Source organism: Tympanuchus pallidicinctus, unplaced genomic scaffold (assembly GCF_026119805.1).
Source record: "Tympanuchus pallidicinctus isolate F22 unplaced genomic scaffold, pur_lepc_1.0 scaffold14, whole genome shotgun sequence".
In the NCBI taxonomy this organism is placed as follows: domain Eukaryota; kingdom Metazoa; phylum Chordata; class Aves; order Galliformes; family Phasianidae; genus Tympanuchus; species Tympanuchus pallidicinctus.
Genome location: NW_026294659.1, coordinates 4076726 through 4097627, shown reverse-complemented (window position 1 = coordinate 4097627; position 20902 = coordinate 4076726). Strand labels below are relative to the sequence as shown.

The 20902-nt window shown below is 40.2% G+C and overlaps 1 protein-coding gene across 3 annotated transcripts in view; it reads right to left on the bottom strand.

Moving 5' to 3' along the window:
* The window catches only part of PDK3 (pyruvate dehydrogenase kinase 3), a 53257-nt gene that overhangs the window by 22612 nt on the left and 9743 nt on the right, over positions 1-20902 (bottom strand). For all 3 annotated transcript variants that reach the window (XM_052674328.1, XM_052674327.1, XM_052674329.1), the window contains exons 2-3: positions 13006-13147; positions 2345-2416 (exon numbers count right to left, since the gene is read on the bottom strand). In XM_052674328.1, coding sequence (XP_052530288.1) covers positions 2345-2416; positions 13006-13147 — 214 coding nt within the window. The remainder of the gene's footprint in view (positions 1-2344; positions 2417-13005; positions 13148-20902) is intronic.

Here is a 20902-nt window from a genome sequence, read left to right as displayed (position 1 = left end):
TAGTCAAAACATTCTTTTTAAATAGAACCAGCATGCAGTTATTACTAGCAGTTTCTCATTAACCACTCTTTTTAAGTAAGTACTAGCAGGCAGCTGAGCACCTCCAGAAACAAACTAAGTTCATGCACAGACTACTACAAAGTGCAACAGTTTTCCAAGTGCAAAACACTGACTGATACAGCATGTCATATGGTTTTCAAGTAACAAAATGGGATGTTCTTATTCTTAGTTACTGCAGCATTTATTTACTTAAAATTGCTAAAAGAGGAACAACTACTACTTCTACTGATATCAACTTCTGATACTTTAATCTTTACACTGCAGAAAGGAAAGTTATCTTTGTTTACTTAGTTTCTTCTGCGTGCATTATCTGTAGACATATTCACAGTGTATTATTTCATTTACTGTCAGTTCTAGAACACTTTCTCTGACATGCTTCCATCACAAAGGGACGAAAAAGAATTAGTGAAGAAGCTCACAGGTACAGGGTGTGCAGTGTTTTCTGAACGCCTTTAACAAACATCACTTTTTACAAGCCTTCTACATATGAAAAGCAACTTCTGTCTTTGTTTATCTGGATGCACACTGACAGTATGGAAAGTTTCACACACTTCTGCCAGCTTACAACCTCTACCGAATGGAAACACTGTCCTAATGCTTCTGCAATCACACTATTTGACAGAACTGTAGAAAGACTTCCCACCTGAAGCTGGAGGAAAGATGTTTGTGTCACCAAAACCAAAGCAACCCCAGCTTTCCCTGTATGCCCATACTACTGGCAGCAACAGCAGTCTGCCAATGCTGTGGCATGTCTTCATCCAGTCTAGTAACCAGGAGAACCCAGCCAAGAAACTGAAGTACCTCTGAACCTCTGTTACACAGAAATCCTGTGACAGAAATATCCCTCTGAAATATTTTTCCAGTGTTTGCAAAAGGTAATTGTCATTAACATTCAACCTTCCTCATATTTATACACTAACCGCAGAGAAGTTGGGTCACTCTGGTAAGCAATTTCTCCAGCATTAGCACTGGTTTAGTTTTATTTGTTCTGTTCATCACTTACGTCATGTTGGCTCTGCTGTCTTTGTGGTGCTACCACAAAGTCTGGGGTCTGATGAGGATAATAGAGCTATTTCTCTATTAGAACAATTTCCCAACTCATTTCATTACTGCTTCACAGACAGCGCATGGTAACATCTATAATCCTGTAACACTGATAGGTAAAGTGAATTTCTCAGAAAGATACACTGCACTCTTGGGATACCCTAAGCAGGCTCCACAGGTGAGCAGAGAGATGACAGCTAGAGGACAGTCTTACATCCACCTATCTGTTATTCCACCATTTAGAACAGCATTACATGAAGATCTACTGACAACACTGACTCTTCACACACCTCACTCTCCAAAGCCATGTAATGCAGTTAGGGGGCTGGCTGTCACACACAGACACCACACTACTGCAAGAGGTCAAAACTCTGAATCAGTCTGAAATTGATTATGTGCTTGAAATCATTCCTGAGGATCCTGGAGACACTGAGCCCAACTCAGCTCTGATCACTGAAGGATTAAATGATATATCCACACTTTATTTACTAAAGAGCATCAGGAAACCAAAAAGCCATGAGGCAGCTGGAAAGAAAAATAAACACAGTTTGTAGGACTGCCTCACGCAAACTGAAGAAGGCACCACTGCTCTGTCCTATCCAAGATGAGTTTGCTCCTCCTCTAACATTTTAAGTGATCGCTTTGAAGTGACAAAACGTGTAATAAGCAGCTCTGGGTCATTTTAAAAAAATAAAATAAAATCTGGTAGATCTGCAAACTGCAGCATCAAAGTCCACTTCTCAAGACTGGGACACGCAGTGTGGATATCAAACCTACCTAAAAGAGCACTTCAGCTCCTTTTATTCTCTCTTGTGCAACTGTTACCTTCCTAAGTGATAACAGAAACTTAAATCTACCTTAATCAACTAAAATGACCAGGGTGCTCATTCCATTTTCAAAAATCTGTTCCTCTAAAATTCTTAATGTTGTTGATTTTTTCTTGTTTTTTTGTTTGTTTGTTTGTTTTTGACAGTTTGAGGCTGATACCAAATTCAGCTCCCAAACAAAAGCTGCTAGAGTGCTGTGGGCCAGAATCACTTCAATCAGGCAAGTCTCACACCTTGTGATAGTAATTAAATTAAAGGAAGAAAAGGTAGAGGTCTAAGTCATCTGGTACCACACAGGACACTACAGAGTGCAGCAACATGATTCTACTTACAATTAAGGTCACTATTACCTATGGTACAATAAAAAAACAAACATTTTAAAATAAAGTGTCACGAGGAAATAAATTACTCACTCATCCAGAACATGAGGATCCTCAGGACTTTTATTTTCATATTCTAAAAGCTCAAGGAAACTCTGCATGTACCTGAAACAAGCAAAGATGATAAAGTAATAGTTAAAATAATTAAAACTAAAATACTTCTGAATTTTTACTTAAGGCCACACAATCTCATCTAAAATAACAGAAGTATATCACATTTGTCTGCAAAGGCTGAGATTCACAAAGACAGCATAAACAAAGAGAAACAAAGCAAGCAAAATACATTATTTTGAGTTAAAAGTTATTGTGCTGAATTAAAAACTACATTTTATGACCCTACAGTCCACAATCCAAGCAAATAAATCATGTTTTAGTTTAGACATTCAATGAAAACCAAGTAACTACAGATGCTTAGAGCCATGGAGGTACTGTGCAGGTCCCAAAGAAGACTAAAGGCAACTCAATACTAGCACGGCTGGCCTGCTTCATAGGAAAGCCACCTAAACATCATCATTTCACTCGTCTGGAGGGCAAAGTATCACTCTGAGGAGCAGATGTACTTCATAATACTGATGTGGCTTTACAGATTAAAGAATTTGGAACTATTTCTTCAAGTAAGTCACACAAGGTATCAATCACACACATAAAGGATAAGGTTTTGACACTACAAGGAGCTGCCACTCCTCTTCCTTTTTGCTCTCTCTTCTTTCTTGGGAAAGTACCACCACTGCTAATCTGACACTGCATAAAAAGCTGTAACTTGCTGCGGTGGCAAAACAGTCAGCCAGACTGGTGGGATTTATTTCTTTTTAATTGTTCTAGTACGTGAAAACAACTCAGAGAAAGGCCCAACTGGGTAAAACAAGTGTAAGAGAGAAGAAACAACCACAAAGAGTAGTTAACTGGGCTATGAAACTTCACCCGACATCTTCAAGTTGCAGCCACATTTACAACAGCACTGCTGTCCACGTATGGGACGCCCTGTCCATGAAAACTTTCAAGGTGAGGCTGAATAAGGCCTTGGGCGACCTGATCTATCTGTGGCATTTTGCAGGGGAGTTGGATTAGGTGACCTTCAGAGGTCCCTTCCAGCCCTAAGAATTCTACAATTTTGTGACTCTAACTCCCCCCAAAACCATATACCACTCCATTTCTCATTTCAGCTTCAGTCATAGCAAACAGTGCAACTGGTATGCTGAAAGCTTTCTTTTATACTTTTTTGTTGGGGATTTTGCTTAGTTTTAATCTGGATCAGTAACTCAACTTACCTCGGTTGGTAGACCCAAAATAGAAAAAGCACTTGAAGCATGCAGCAAAAAGCAGGCTGTCAGCAGAACGTGGCTAACACCATTGATGTCAGTAGCAGTGCACTGCTATCCCCTGTCACTAAATCAGCATCTTACATGTGAATGCCTCAATTTGGTAACTGTTTTAGGGCATCACTGATGGGAAGAGAAACAAGTTCTTTTTTGGTGAACATTACACAGAGTTATTTCAAAGTGAATGTCAGGTTACAATGCCAGACACTGAAGGGAATCTCATCAGAACAAACATAATGCAACTCCACCCATTAGAAACCCAGCTTTGCTCCTAATATGTAATCTATATCTTCCCTCTTGTAGGTTAAAACCATTCTCCCTCAACCCATCACTGTATGCACCTGTAAGAAGTCAGTCTTCCACCCATTTGAAAGCAAGCTTAGGGAAAGCATTAAGAATTGTTACGAAAGCCTTTACTAGTGAACAGAACCAACATTTGAAGTTACATATGAAACAATGCCAAAATGCTTTGAGCACCACCAGGATTGCTATTCTGTGTCAGCCCTGCTGGAACAAAGAGAAGGGAACACAACAGGAAAGCCATTGCAACTGAAAGTGATGAAGAGCAGCGACGGAAGACAGGGAAGAGGCAGCTGTGCTGGGCCGACCCCAGCCAACAGCAAATTATGCACATTGCTGCTTCTCATTCTCCTCTCCTGCTGGTTGGGGCAAAAATAGAAAGAAGGCAAAAAGACTCCTGAAACAAGGTTGTGGAGAGGTAAGCGTCAGCCTCTTCTCCCATGTAACCAGCAATGAGACTAGAAGGAATTGCCTCAAGTTGCGGCAGAGGAGGTTCAGGTTGGATATTAGGAAAAGTCTCTCCTCCAAATGAGTGGTCAGACATTGGAATCAGCTGCCCAGGGAGGTGGTGGAGTCACCATCACTAAAGATGTTCAACAAACTTTTAGATGTTGTACTGACGGACATGTTTAATGGGAAATAGCGTGGCAGGCAGATGGTTGGACAGGATGATCTTGGAGATCTGTTCTGGTGATTCTGTGACTTACAGGTTAAGATAATGACAGTTTGATAAGGAAAACAAAAGTTGCAAGTTAAAAAAAAATAAAAGAAGAATTAATTCGCTACTTCCCCCATCAGTATGCAAATATTCAGCAACATCCAGGGATGCAGAGCCTCAGCACACACAATCACTGCTAGGGAATATGGACCTAATAACCAGCAGCATCCCCTTTTCTTCCTCCTTTGAGATCTTACAGCTAAGCACAATGGCATATTGTAACACTGAATATCCCTTCAGATACCACAAATGAACTGTCCCAACTGTGTCCCTTTCTCACATAGTCTCTGGAGTGAGTGACAGGGTAGAATGAGGAAAAAGAGACTGTCTTGACAGTGCAGAAGCACTGCTCAGTAACACCCAACACACTGGTGTGTCACCAACACTATTTTAGATGCAAATTCAAAGCACAGCGCTATATGTTGGCTGCTATGAAAAAAGTTAATCCCATCCCAGCCAAGTTACAGCGAAATAACTGAGGTCTGTTCTATGAAGTGTTGAAAATTGAACATTCTCCCATTTCCCCACCAGAGCATGAATACTCTTTGAAAATCCACTTGTGGACAATGATTATAGTGTTGCAGAAACCTATACACAGAGGACAAGAAGTGCAACTGAGGTTACATGGGACTGAAGCCACTATCCTGCAAGGAGAGGCTGAGAGTGCTGGGACTGCTCAGCCTGAAGAAGAGGAGGCTTGGGGGGGAAAGGGTGGGAAAACTCATCATTCTCTATAATTACCTGAAGGGAGGGTGCAAAGAGAACAGAGCCAGGTTCTTTTCAGCAGTGCCAAGCGTTAGGACCACAGGCAATGGGCATAAACTAGAACAAAAGAGGGTGCCTCTGAAGAACACCAAGTAGCACTTCTGTGCTGTGTGGGTGATGGAGTTCTGATACAGGCAGCCCAGAGGCTGTAGCGTCTCCTCCTTGGAGGTCTCCAAAAGCTGCCTGGACATCAGCCTGGGTACCCTGCTCAGGTAGAGACTTGATTACATGGTTTCCAGGGGGTTGCCTCCCATCTCAGCCATTCTGTAACAAGGTTATCATGCAGAGCAGTGTAAGGAAGTGAAAGTTTATCCATGGAAGTCCTGTAAGCCTTCAGAAACAATCCAGGACTACTCCAATGGAGGTGATTCTAGGCTAAAATAAGAAATTTTACCACACACAGTAATATTTTCAAAATGGTCAGCACAGTTATACTAGGTCCTGTCACACTGATTTTTATTTTTTACTAACACCATCAAAAATAACTACAGAACTCCATTGTTGTTTGTCTGTTCCAGGTCTGAGAAGTACTTGATGTCTCTGCTCACCTTAAAAGTTGTTCTTTTAAAATGCTAGAAGAGTATCAATTCAGAAACACCTCTGCAACACAGACATTTGATCTATAATCCACTGAAAACGTGTTTCTGAAAAGTGTAACATTTTCCAATTTGAAAGATACTAAAGTAGCTCTACTGACACAGGGACTGATGAGTAGGTACTATGTGGAGGACAGAGAGGCAGGGGAAGAGCCATCAAGACTGTCAGCTGGAGGAGGGACTTGGTTTCTGAAAAAGTGGATGAAAATTAATTTCCTCTGAGAATGTGTGCTCATATGCACTCTCATATTATTAATCCTCATGGGAAAATAGCCACTTCACTTTCAGAACTCCGCTGCTTCATTTGTGAGGCTTAATGCATAACAAATGTATGAGCACCCTCACTTACTAGAAGGAATGGCCTCAAGCTGTGCCAGGGGAGATTCAGGTTGGATGTTGGGAAATACTTCTCCAAAACAGTGGTCAGGCACTGGAACAGAAGGAGCCCAAGGAGGTAGTGGAGTCACTGACCCAGAAAATATCTGCCTGATTTCTGTGAAGGAGTCATCTTCTGTTTCTTTAATATAGGTTGATCTCTTGGAATTCAACGACTGTGTCTAAGTTAGCATCTAAATCTAGGCCAGAAATATGGTTTTGAAATGAATTCCCCAATAACCTTCCCTTAAATGCACACTGCTTAGATCTACAAAGTGGTTTTGGCACTAAAAATCAGGTTCTTCTCAGAAGCAGCTACACTAGAAGCCTCTACAGATGAACATAAAAGTGTCGAAGACAATATAGCTATCATGATCTGAACTAATGAAAGTGTCAAACTGCTCTGAAGCTTTCCAGCACAGGCATAGCACAGTATGTGCAAAGAGACACACTGAATTGTCGTAAGTACCGTCCACGTTGTAAAGCATTTCTTATGTTACAGAAAGGATCAAATGCTGTGTCAGTAAATTTGTCAACAACCACCCCTTCCCTCTTCATGCTTTCCTCCCTCATCCTTTCAAATCTTCTTTCTGTTCTGAATCCCTTTCTCTTCCTGCTTCCATCTATGCTGCCACCGTAATTGTTTTATGGACATGTGTATTTCTTTTTTGTGCCCTCTCTATTTTCCCCTTACCCTCAGTATAGGTTTTATTTGTGTTTTTTTGTTTGTTTGTTTGTTTGTTTTTTTGTGAAAGTAGCAACAGCTTTCTGCCTTCCAAAAATCCTAGGGCTTCAATTTAACTGTGCAACAAAATCAAAGATTCTTCTAAGCTGGAAATGACCTCTTGAGATCATCTTGTCCAACACTCCAGTCAAGAATGGCCAGTTAGAGCAGGCTGTTCTACACTAAGCCCAGTTGTGTTTTGAATATCCACAGACAGACATTCCACAGCCTCTCGACGTAACCTTCTTGGAGTGTCTGATCACCCCTGCTGAAATAAAGTTATTTTTCCCTTTAAATTCAGATAGAATTTCATGTGTTTTGAGTCTATCACCTCTTGTTCTACCACCCTCATCTTAATTCTCTTCCATGAATTATTTATTTGCATTGATAACATTCAATCACCTCGAGCTTTCTCTTCTCCACAGTGAACAGCCCAGCTTCCTGAATATCTTTAAGGAGATACACAGCTCTCTGCCTCTTTCAGTATGAAAGAGTCTTCAGTAAGTCTGTTTCAGAGTTGATAGAATCTCCAGTGGCACAGTAGGAGAGAGGAGGTTATTAGGAACATGTTGATCCTTTGATACCATACAATATCTTGAATGTCTCGTTTCTGAAGAAGCAGAATAATAACTACAATTAAGAAGCTACAAAGATTTTTACTAGAACCACAGCATTTTTAAGGTTGGAGAAGACCACTAAGAACATTTAGCCCGACCATCAACACATCACCACCACATCCACTAACCACGTCCTTCTGTGCCACAGCTACATAGTTCTTGAACATCTTCAGGGACAGTGACTACACCACCTCCACAGGCAGCCTGTTCCAATGTTTTACCACTCTTTCTGAGAAGAGATTTTTTCTAATATCCAACTTGAACTTCCTCTGGTGTAACCTGAGGCTGTTCCCAGAAGAGGCAGACCCCTACCTCGCCATAACCTCCTTTCAGGCAGTTGTAGAGGCTCCCTGAGCCTCCTCTTCTCCAGACTGAACAATACCACTTCCTTCAGCCTCTCCCCACAAGACTTGTGCTCCACAAGCTTTGTTGCCTTTCTTCAGACACACTCCAGGGCTTCAAAGTCTTTCTTACACAGCATTCAAGTTGTGGCCTCATCAGTGGCGAGTACAGCGGGACAATCACCCTGCTATCCCTGCCAACTACACTATTTCTGATAGATGCCAGGATGCCACTGTTCTTCACCACCTGGGCACACTGCTGGCCAGTGTTCAGCAGAGTGTCAACTAACAGCCTGAGAGGTGTTGGAACACCAATCAGAAATCCTGAATATCAGCAATCCTGTACTGATGTTGAGGATAACATAGCAATGAATATTTCAGGCACTGAATGCAAGCAATACCTGATTTTTATGTAACGTGGATTTGCTTGGCTGCTCACTATTATTAGCATGCTATATTTAGATGAGTACACTCTATTTGCTCATTGGAACATCGGTCCTAAGACTGCTGCCTCTGGAGTAAACAAACATTACTAACTCTAAGCTGAAGGATCAGCACTTCTGTATTACCAGAGGATCGAGTAGGGGCAAGCCAAGTGTTTATCTCACGTAATGCAGGAGGTAACTGTGCAGAAAACAGTCTCAATCAGAAAGAAGACTAAAGCAAGTCAACCAGAAAAAAGCTGCCAAACATGGTCACCAATGCTCAGCACTGAGCAGCAGGCAGAACAGGTTCTAAGGCCACTGGTTGAGCCAACAGCATAATGAGGAACTGAGAGTTTCTGAAACCAAGGAACATTACTCAAGCTAAATGCTCTAAGCAAATCTACAAACATACTGAAGTGGTTTATCTTTAGTATCTGTGGTGATGGATAATCTATGCCACTAAACAATGTTTTTCCTTTCAAAAGAGCTAGCAACAATATTTAGATGTCTTTCTAATTCTGAACTGTTATTACTTTAATGCAAAATCATTAGCACAAGTACCCAGCAAGTTAGAGATACAAGCTCAGAGGAAAGAATATTAACATCAAATCTAAGCCATTCAAGTTTCTTCTATCACTCACTCTTTTCTAAACCCTTGACTAAACGAAACTGGAAAAAATGAAAAATGTAACCTTAAGTCAAACAAATCTAACCCACTTTCCAGTGCCCATAGATTACACGTCATCCAAACAGCTGCAAAGGCTGCATTTTTTGTTGTTGTTTTGTTGTTTTGGTTATGACTTACATGTTCTCAAACTAGTTACATCCCTTCATTCCTTACTCCTCCCCAGAAAGAGTTCAAAGCTGAAGAAACTATGAAGTAAAAACTTGTTTAAAAGGAAATTTAAAGCCATGATGATCCATTAGTAACTTATAACTCCGTCATAACGGCAATTACAGTACAGTTTCCCCAACAGTGTGGAGTCAGCAATACATTATACCCTTAGGCAGTTAGGCTTGGTAAAGAATATCATTCCCTTTTCACACAATTCATTTATTTATTTGAACTTTCTTTTTATTAGGAGCATAGAGGAGATATAGATAATTGAAGGTTTTAACTACAGGATTTACCAAGCATTGGAAATCCAAACCTGATCATATTTTAAACATACTCCAGGTAAAATTTCTACTTTCTTCTTAGCTAGAACAAAGGAGGAAAGAAAAATGGACAATTTCCTACATTATTAGTGAATGAATACAACACAGAAGAGAAATCCACAAAAAAAAAAAAAAAAAAAAAAAAAAGAAAAAGAAACCAGCAACACAACAAACCCATAGCTTAGATGGAAAAAGACAGTGTCAGTACTTTGCCATTTTTGGTGAGTCATCAAAAGCAGAAATCAAAGCTTATGCCCTTCAAATCTGCTGTCTTTCTGGTGCTTAATTATTTAGTCCAGTCCACTACAACTCACTGGGCAAGCTCTTTGGCTTCAAGAGCTTTGTAGGTAGCTTTGTTCGTTCTCCAATTACCACAAAGTCAACTGAATTCCTGTCAGCCCGCCAAAGGCAGTAATTCCAGCATGGCACATTTCATACATGAAATCACTCTAAGTGCTCATAATGCCAACTCCAGTTTTAACTACCATTCTTTTCCCCCTCCCCCAGTTTTTCTTTCCACTCCCTCCAACTCACACAAGATACTTGGCTTTTCCCCCCAGCATGAATTTCAGCAAGATTTTCTGTTTGAGTCTCTAACACTCAAGCACCGATGACATAAAACCTATCTCCATGGTAACATAATTTTGTTAGCATAGTCTGAATGTAAAAAATAGAACAAAAATAATTATCAATCCACGAACTACAGATTTCTCTAATGTGCTTTTCCAGGAAGGGCCCAAAGTAGATAAAAGCTAGGGTTAATTAAGATGGGAATTATAGATGTGACTGAGTAGCTCATTGTGCAACCCTCACACCTCATTTTTGAGTATTTTAAAAGGTTAGATCTTAGGTGCTGTAAGTTTTTATTGCAACTATTTTTCCACATCACTGTAGTGATGATATCCTTCTAAGCAATTCTGTCACACATTCATCTTCTCTACCTGCAGAGCACCTTTAGACAAAACATCCCTCCCAAAGCTGACCTATAAAAAGTCAATTGTCCAATGGAAAATTGTCCATAAGCTGCAAATCTCTAGCATACTGCTTGCTGATCTCTTATTTGGAACCACTCCATTTTGAAGCCAAAGGACAGTAAGTGCATTATTAATTGTTTCCCTTTCTTCCCTTGCAACCTTCAGGCAAAACACACTCATGTTAAGTTATAAACTGTAATGGGGACAGAGCTAAAGTTTTAGTTTTGTGTAGATGTAAATGCAAAACTCTGCTTCATGTTCATAGTTCTCTATGTATGTAAAGCCATTTTTCTTCAGAAAAGAGTAGATGTAGATGAGTACAAAGGAAGGACAGCTGTCCTGCTTATTGTCATTACTACATATATCAAGCTCAGGAACCCCAGAAAGGAGAGAGAAAGACTACACTTCTCCTGAGCAATCATTAGTTAAATCCCTGTTACGCAGTGCAGTCAGGCAGCATGCTACAGTAAGAAAAGCATCCTGAGATAGATTAGAAGGCTGGAGAACAGAGTTTGCCTGCAGCAGAGAGCATATTCTCAGAAAAGTCAGGATGAAACTGCTTCACAAGAGGCCTAAGAGACTGTGAAATTCATGCAATCTTGAATGTAATTGACTACCTGGATGCAGGGACTCATGGGAAAGGATCCACTGCACAGTAGGTGAAGTTAGGTTTGGTGGAACAAGCAAGCAAAGTTCCATCTATCTAGACATCTTACTCTAGTTTAAAAGTTTAATAAAATCTACCGTAAGGACTAAGAGCCTTCTGAAGTTTTTGGCTGACTGATATTAATGAATATACTGGGAACTTGCAGTGTAAGGCTCCAACTAATTTGGAGTCTTCTAAAAACTACATAGAAACATGGGTTCTAGTGCAAGGTGGTAGTGCAAATAAGACATAATTACGCTGATGACAAGACAGATTACTGAAAACTGGCAAATAAACAGATGAAAAAACTATCAGTTAACTGAAGATCAAAGTCAGAGGACCACTAGGTAGGACATCTACATGAACCTCTTCTGCATATTCGGCTGACTTAACAGAAAACCAATCTACAGCTGTGATAGTACATCACGTTGTCAGATAAGATACATGATTTGGACAAGCATGTTACAGTCATATTCAGGCTCACTCCAGATTTAAGTTGGCAGTATCTATCACAGCAATTAAACTCACCTCAAACCTGTAACCAAAGCACCTCTAAACACCTATTCAGCTCCTTTGCCAGAAATGATGCAAACTCTGCTTGGCTCTGTGTTAGCAGGGTGGAAGCCTATGCTGCAGAACATATATTTTGACTACAGTCTGAGTCAAGTATCACACTCTACAGTTACTACAGAAAACTTACTTCAACTTCTCCATTCACCTATATTTCACTAAAGACAGCTTCACAAGTCATCTAGATCAGAAAAGCTTGAAAAGGCCAGGATATTATCCACTCTTCTACTTGGTGTAACAGTTTCTGGTAACATCAGACAGACACAAGCCTTCAGTCCCTGCAAGATGCCACTTAATCACAAAGTGATTACTATTGTGTGGTTGTACTGCATTTACATTTACCTGAAGCACTTTGTCACTACGTTTGAAGCAGTCATGAGGATGGCTAATGCTGTCTCTCATACACAAACATATTTAAACCAGGTTGTGCAATAATACATAACCTAATTTATACTTTAAGTCTGATAAAATATGAGACGATATGCAGTCAACAATTTCTTGGCTCAAGGGCTACGATCAAAACTCACAAAAGCCAGCAACATCAGTTGTAAGTCATGCACCTAGCCCTTAGCTGTTATTCACAAAGGGAAGTTGGATGTATACCACAAACACATTTTTCTATAAATTCTTTGAATCACACATTTGGAGGGAAAGAGGCAACATTTATATCATACACTATTTATTAAGAAGGAAAGTGTTACTTAACGAGCAACAGAATTTTGTCCTGTTCCATGATTTCCTCTGATAAGTAGGCTTTGTTGTTAAAGATTTAGCAGTGAGAAAAAAAGGCGAAGGGTAAACTTGCCTTCTGTATTTTTGACAGAGGAAAAGTAATGCGAAAGGACAAGCTATTCAAAGTCATGGGTGTAATAAAGCAAGGAATATTTAAGATGATAACTCTTCCAGTTGCTGACCAATTCCAGTCACCTGGGAGACATTACAAATTTTCTCCTTAAAAATACTAACTTACAAATTCTTACCTAAGATCCATAGTAGTTATTAACATGAGACAGAAGAAAATGAAACTTCATTTGACCAGAAATCACATTATAAAGAATTCCAAACCAAAAACGGGCCAGCCTGTGAGGCTGAATGTAAAGCATCATATATAGCATTAGTTTTACACTCATTTCTCAACTCACTTTAAAAAACAAAGAAAAACTTACCAACTCTGCACTAGCCCAACTGAAGGCCTGTTAAGTAAGTTATCAGGCAACAAATTGACTTCCCTCATGGTGTTAGCTAGCCGCACAGGAAGTTCTTTCCGCAGAAACATGTAGGAAGTCTTCTCACATGCATTGTCACGACCTGTTATAGGGGAGGAAAAAAATACACATGTCCATTGCAGCAGATCAATTTTTAGACTCGCTAGTGTCAAAAGATAGGAAAAGTCACTGGAGGGAAAAAAGTAACTTTTTTCAATACTCGGCTTCCCTCTCAGTCCCAACACACATTCTTGGATGCTTTTTCCTTCGGTACAAAGGATAGCACTTTTGACTTCCTAAGCTCACCCCCTTCTGTCAATGGCATTAATTCCTTTTCTTACAGTTTGAGTTTCCGACTGCCTTCATCTAGTCTCTTCATTCATTTACACAGGCTTCAACCCAGCCAGCACCTCACGAACACACCAAGGCAAAGGTACATTACAGAGAAAATTAGAAACTGTCTGTTAATCTCCAAAAGATGCTCAGTCCCTTTGATTACAATGACCTCTCGAGTTCACAGCTGCAATACCAGACATCTCCTAACACTCTGACATTAAAAGTTTCAGATTTGAGTTTCTCCTTATTCTTTCAAACGTCCAAGGAAAGAAATGGCTTTGCAAGGAATGGCAGTGCTGATGAAGGGCACCAAGACATAACTCTTCCCTCTATTTGCTGATGTTGTCTCTGTGCCAGCTCTTGATTTTAGAGACATAGAAAATGCCAGCAAGGCAAAAGTTGAGCAGTTGTAAGCATCCCAGTAAAAACAACAAACAACAAAGCAAACAAAAAACCCTCTACAGATAGTCATTTTCTATTCTATATAGGGTTCCTTGGGCCTCATATACTACTGCTGAGAACTCCAATGTTACACAGACTTTTGTAACCCTTTTCATAAGAAAGTTACAGTACTAACTTTTTGTTGGTGTTAATTTAAAAAACCAAAATCATTTGCCTTTTTTGTAATTTACTTGTTAAATACAAAGAATTCCTTTCCACAGTTCTGAGTTCTGCAGGAGCATTAGGTGAAAGCTGAATCTGAGCTAGCAGTGTGCTCTGACAGCCAAAGGGGCCAACTGAGCCCTGGGGAGCACCAGGCCCAGCAGTGCCAGCAGGCGAGAGAAAGGGCTGTCCTGATCTGCACTGCTGCAGGCTCACCTCCGGCACTGGGTGCGGCGTTGGGTGCTACAATGTAAGGAGGACATAAAACTAACAGAGAGCATCTGAAGTAGGACTACACAGATGGTGAAGGGTCCACAGGGCAAGACGGGTGTGGAGCGACTGAGACCCTTGGGTTTGCCCTGGGAAAAGCAGCAAAGGTGGTGGTCCCTTCTAGGGTTGGGCTACAAGGAACTCATCAGCCAGTTGGAAGGAAAGCACATCCCTCAGAATCACATTCCAGTTTTGGAAAGCTGCAGCTGAGTATCTCTGACTTTCATTTTTAATATACTTCTACACAGTACGATATTTTAAGAAGTGAAAACAAGCAAACAAACAACAACAACCCACAGCTCTTCAGAAAGCAAACAAAAGACACAGAGAAATAATAACCTTTGCTGCTGACCAGCTTGGAAAAATGATAAATCACTCCCAGCCCGACAATATTCTTAAGCTAACCCAGTCACAGGCGATACATACAAAAACAACTAAATGAAAGCATGAGATGTTAAGATTCTTGCCTAATTAGTTCAGATGGGAGATCAGACCTGACTGGACATGCTTTCCGTACTTTGCAACCTTTCCTAGAAGAGGGAATTCTTCATCAAAATTAATTTTCAAGGAGTCCAATGAAATTAACAAACAAATCTCACTCCAGTTTTACTTATAATGAGTAGTCACCGTTCTGCTTTCATCTAGAAAGCCAAATCTTGTGATTATCGCCTGTACAACCACCTGCAAAACCGATGAGCAAAGGCATAACACTAGAGCTATAAATTATATTCAAGCAAACCAGGAAGACTTAAAAGCCCTGCTAGGCACATAATCACAGAGATTTGCAATTTGAAAGACTTGAGTACAATGCAACTGGCACAATCAATGCGCTACTTTTTAAGACAGTCCCATTATAATCAGCTGAACAGTAGAGGTGTATCACTCTGCATAGGTAATGTGCCTCGATGGATTAGTTCCTAATCAAACTGTAACACAAGCATGGAGGAACTCACAGGAAGGATTCGGGATTCCCTCTTTTTTTTTTTTTTTTTAATCATCTAAGCAACATCAATCAGTGGATCATCATTACATTCTATTGGCATCAGCAGTACCTTTACTCTTCCCCCAACAAACATTTGTGCACTCGTTTTACGTATTTGCCTTTTCACCTCTCCAATTACAAAGAAGCTCATGCTGTAAAAATTAGACAAAATAAATACACTGATACACTGTTGCTGTGAAGAACAGTAACAATTTCAGAGTTCAAGTCTTCAGTGCAGTCTGACACCTGCCACCCATAGAGAACACAACCCTTGCTTGCTCATACTCATCCGATGGGCTGAGTCTCCAAGAAGAGTGCCTGGGCAGCAGGAAGGAACACTCTCTGCTTTGCTCACACTCTCACCTCCTGCACTGAGAAAAAAAAACTGGAATCAAGATTACAACTGCTTCTTTCCAACAGCATCTGAGAGCAAGTGTGCTAGTTTTCTAGGCAAGCAAGGGAAAAGGAATGAAAGACAGCCCAGATAGACAACAAGGAAAAAGTGGACAAGCACCCATGGCTTGCACCCATGGACAAGCACCAAAGCTGCTGGACTGGAAAGCAGGACTGGCAGAAAAGACCCACGTCCTGTTCTCCCATGAGCAAGGGCACATTTCTACCTAATGTGTGTCACCACAGCAGTTCTCATCAGTCTCTTTAAAGAGTTGCCCTGCTTCGATTTAGCTACAGAGTATTTTGGGGCCCCTTTGCACAGTCACTCCAGGAAAAGAAGTGTTATTTCAAGACTAACCTGAAGCCATTTCACCATTAGCCCCAGTCCATCTTTCTGTTTTGTGGTGTGTTGTCAGAATGCCATCTGCATAGCTCTATGTGGTTTATCTGAGAGCCTCCACAGAACCACTTCAGCTTCTAGCCGAAGGTCGGTTGGTTACCTGCCTGCCAAGCAGCATGTGCTTGGGGACAGAAAATGGCTACGCGCTGGATCAGCAGTAATAAAGCATTCTTGAGCTGTCAAAACATCATACCGCATCCTAGCAGCAGCTCCTCGGCTGCTACTCCTTATGGCAACTCCTGCACTACCACATAGATCAAAATGAGTCCAAAAAATATGATTCAAGCCTAAGTTTTTGTTGTTGTTGTTGTTGTTTTTTAAATGTGATTTATCATACATAAGTTCTAAAGATTTCTTCTACGAAGCCGTACTCTGCTAAGCTGCAATGCCACTTCAGAGGTTTAAATTACCATGAGACTTCTTAGTCTTTCAAAGACTGGCTTGATGTTTGCTTTATCTGTTCCACCTTGTTTCACAGCACACAGCTTTCTTGCTACATACATATATTTAATCACTCCAGCTGGGTCATTACACATTGCCAGAAACAAACTTTCATGTTGAACATCAGATGCCATATCCAGTTTCAGACCATCAATTTCAGTTCAACAGAATTTGAAGCCACATTCAGAGTTAAGGACAAAGTGCAACTTGTAAATAATTTCACTGTGATTTATCCAGCAATTCTCAACAAGTTACTCCATAATACAAAGATGCACAATAAAGACCTGCTTACCTTGGTGTAAATTAAGTGTAAGAAAGATTACAGCAGTTCTGTGCCCCAATACAGATTGCACTGCACCAGGCATCAAGGACTGTAATTAGCTTTTTTTCTAAGAACAAGGGGTGCTGTGTCAGAGTTTCCTAATTGCATCAAAGAGCAACAGCAGCAGCAGATTTCAAGACAAAAATGTAATGATAGGGAAGTATAGTGCTAGCATGGCATTATAATATGCTATGAACACAGCTATTGTTATTAATTACTAATAGAGGGCACCACTTTCATTTTTTCAAAGCAGTGCATAAAGCTATATTTGCAATGTAATCTTGTTAAATTATATGAAATTAGCATCATGGAGACGTGGATTTTTGTCTACGAAGCACTGAAACATGGAACTGTAGGAAATAAAAATGCACTGTGAAAAAGATGCTGTCATTCAAGTGCAAGTGATTAATTAAGGTTCTTCCTGTCTGTCTCCTTTATTAGTGTTTTGAACTACTTTTGACTGAGTAAAATGAACATATTCCAATTATAAACAGCTTACCAAACACTTGCTCAAAGTTTTAGACTCAGCATTCTCTGAATATTGGATGTGCTTTCATTAAAATATTACACCTGAATTATTATGGATTTTTTACATTCACGCTGCGTTTGAGTAATTTGAATAAAGGTGAGGTTAACATTTCACCCTTACCAGTGTTTCAATACAAATGCACATTAACTTCCTTTAAATAAAGACCCAGTAATGACGGCTCTGTCTGATGTACCTCTGTTTAGTGGTCATATAATTATAAGCTGGATTTCAAACACTAGCAACAAGAAAAGCGCAATAAAAAGTTGTTTGTGCAATCACTACAAAGAATAGGAGAGACAGCCCAGATGATGGTGGATTTCACTTTGCAGTGAAGTATGACACAGCTGAAGAACTGATTCAATAATCCTTCATCAAGTTTGAGTTGACAATATAGATGGATAATATAAACATGATTTAAATAAAATAGTAAGACAGACTTCAAGAGAAGTTCATTCAAAAGGTGACATCTAACACTGAAACCAATTGTCTCATATGTGAAAAGGTGTCAAATATTTCTAACAAAATAAATCACACCACTTACTGAAATAAGTATCAGAAGGAAAAAAATGTAAGATAAGGCATAAAGAAAACATGCCCTGGAAGCATGAAGGTAACACAGGCCGTAACAGTATAATCTTGGACGCATCAGGTCTTCAAATACAGTAGCAATAGATGGTCAAAGATTAAAAGAGGAAAGCTTCATAGGGTGCACGTCAATGTCATAACCAGCACACCTTCAAAGAAAAGTCAGGAAGTAGCATTACTTCCAGTTTTCTCTCATCTTTTTATTTTCGCCTCACTGGGATTTAACTCCGCTTCAAACATTCACTCTTCTCTTCCCCTCTCATATTTTCACCCACAGTGCTAAGTATCAGCAGCTTTTCTGGACCTTCCATTGTACCAACGGAATGAGAAAACCACTGCAAAGCTGGATCTAGAGAAAAAAACCTTCAATTCTGGATCCTGCAATAGGAGGCACTAACAACGTAGAGACTATCCACGCAACTGATGCAAACTAAATTGCCGCAAATTCTACAGATTGACAAAACAGCACTGTGCTGAATAAGATTCAGATCACAAAAGAATCTGTCACAAATGGAAAGCTGCAGAAGAGGGCACGTACAAACTTCAATTCCATTTCACAACAGGTCAAACTCAGGTTCCCCAAAACATTACCAAACACTAACAGATCATCTGCCAGATTCCCACATTCAGGAAACACCCATTTGAGAGCAGCCTACTGGAGAATGGGTGATGACCAAAGTTACTTGCTTCAGAAATCTAACACAGCTGCCACAACCCTACTGCTAGGTATTGGACTGCTGGGCTTTTATCATAGAAGCAGCAGTAGTTTTTGAGTATCAACAATACATGATAGCAGAGACAGGGAAAGGATGAGTTAACTGTTCTTTTTAGCCTCTGCACTGCACCTCAGAGTCTAGTTCTCTCTGCTAGCTATGTATCCAACACTGAGCTGAAACATCAGCCATCACATTACTGTAAAACTCTACAGCAGGAAAGCTGCACCCGAGGTATACCAGTGAAGACAGACTCCATTCAAAATCCACAAGAACGAGGTCAGAATCCTTTCACCCCTATCCTCATGAAACTACTATTGCTTTTTTTTTTTTTTTTAAATGGTAAAATGAGACACAGGAAGGTAAGAATGACTGACCATGTCTACCCTGTTTTCTTGAACTTCTAGAATATTTTTTTAGCTCCTGTACACGCAATCCAAAAAAGAAAGCAAAACAGATGGAAAGAGAAAGCTTTAGAAGATGATACAATGAGATCAAAGCATCAGAGCAGACTGAGCAAAGGCCAGAATTAACCACTTGATGCTGAAACCTGGAAAGCAGAACTAAAGAAGGATCTACAGTTTCCACTGCTTATACACCATTTCAGGAGTGTGAACTACATACTAAAGGTAAGCAATCTATGCTTACATAGCAACAATAACTGTGGCTACCAGAGGGGAAAAAAAAGCCAACGCTGCAAACCACCACCCTTCAGTCCTCCAAAAGCATTTATGCTCCCAAAAGGAACAGAGACACTTTCAATATACTCTCTAGCGCTCATCTCACTAACCACTAAAACCATCAATCCCACACAAAGCACACAGCATTTGTTTGCTCTGCTTAAGACAGGGCTCTGTAAAACCTAATAAGGACGATGAAGCAAGAGGAAAAATAACACACACACCATAATCACAAATGCTGACTCTCGCCAACACTCACTCGCTACCAGAGGCTGCCTCTAAGAATGCTCTATGCTTAAACTGGATTCCCTTCTCCTACCTACCATGTCATGTTGGAGAACAGCAGCCACAACCCAGATAGATGTTCCAATAGGGATAGCCAGCAGAAGGCCATATTTGATGATACAGCTCCCATGAGCTTTAGGTGTTCAGCCTCTGCTTTTTAGAGGGCTTCAGCCCAAATTCTATCACTGCTCTCCAGGGCTGCTTCCACCAACACCTACAATTTTACATTCAAGTACTGTGTTCAAGAGGACTTGTTTCCTCTTGGCATATATGATCTCAATATTAAGAAATTCATAGTGTCTTAATAATGAATTGGAGTATGACTGAAGTTTAATAAAAAAATCCCACCAAACATGATGAGTGAAGGACAGGACTGTACTTTTACATCTTATCCATCTGTAACAATAAATTCACTTTCTTAAAGGCTGAACAATTCAGTTTTGTTAAGTAACTACTGGCTTAAGGCAGTTCAGATTGCCACTTTATCACAAGCTAAGGACAGAGCGTCAAATGGTCAGAGATGTCAACAGCACACCTGAACGTGGAAGAAACCACCCTAACCATTATTACACTAACCACAGGCTAGGACACATAGCTTGCTAACTCCAAGAAGTCTATTTTAAAATAAATGGTCCTCCATACGGCCTGGAATTTGTTGCAAAGATGCTTAGATTTGAACCGGGACAGATAAATGGAATGAATAAACAGATGAACAACACATCACTGACCAATCAAAGCCTTAGTCAAACTGCAGTCCCTTCACTGTCACTCAAGTCACAGACTTCCCTACACAGGAATAATCCAAGGGAAGGTATGCATCTGTCTCCCAAGAGGAACTGATCTTCAGCCAACCATTTGTAACAGCTGCAAACCACTACCTGTTATTAAATGAAACAACACAAAGTAACACAGATAAATCAATATTCTAAGATAAGCTTCTCTGATCTAAAAGTAGCATTAATGGAATAAGTATTCTAAAGTACACACTAAGAGAAAACACAGTAGTCAAGCAATAAATACAGTTTAATTATTTACTTACTTAATTATTTACTTACTTGATACAGCAAAGGTGCTCAAACAATTACCACGGTTTGGTTTTTGTTTTGTTTTTAGAAGAAGAATTCACATGTGCCTAGGGCTGTATGTCCTTGGGGCAACTGGGGAGTAGCTGGAAGTCAGAGTTAAACAATTCACCTCTCTCTTTCTCTCACAAAACACGAGAGGCAGAGCGTTCTTTGGAGAAACCACAGCTCCTATTTGGTTCCTGGCCTTCGAGCTGCCCACATAACCCAAAGGCTCCCTCCACCAAGCCCAGTGAG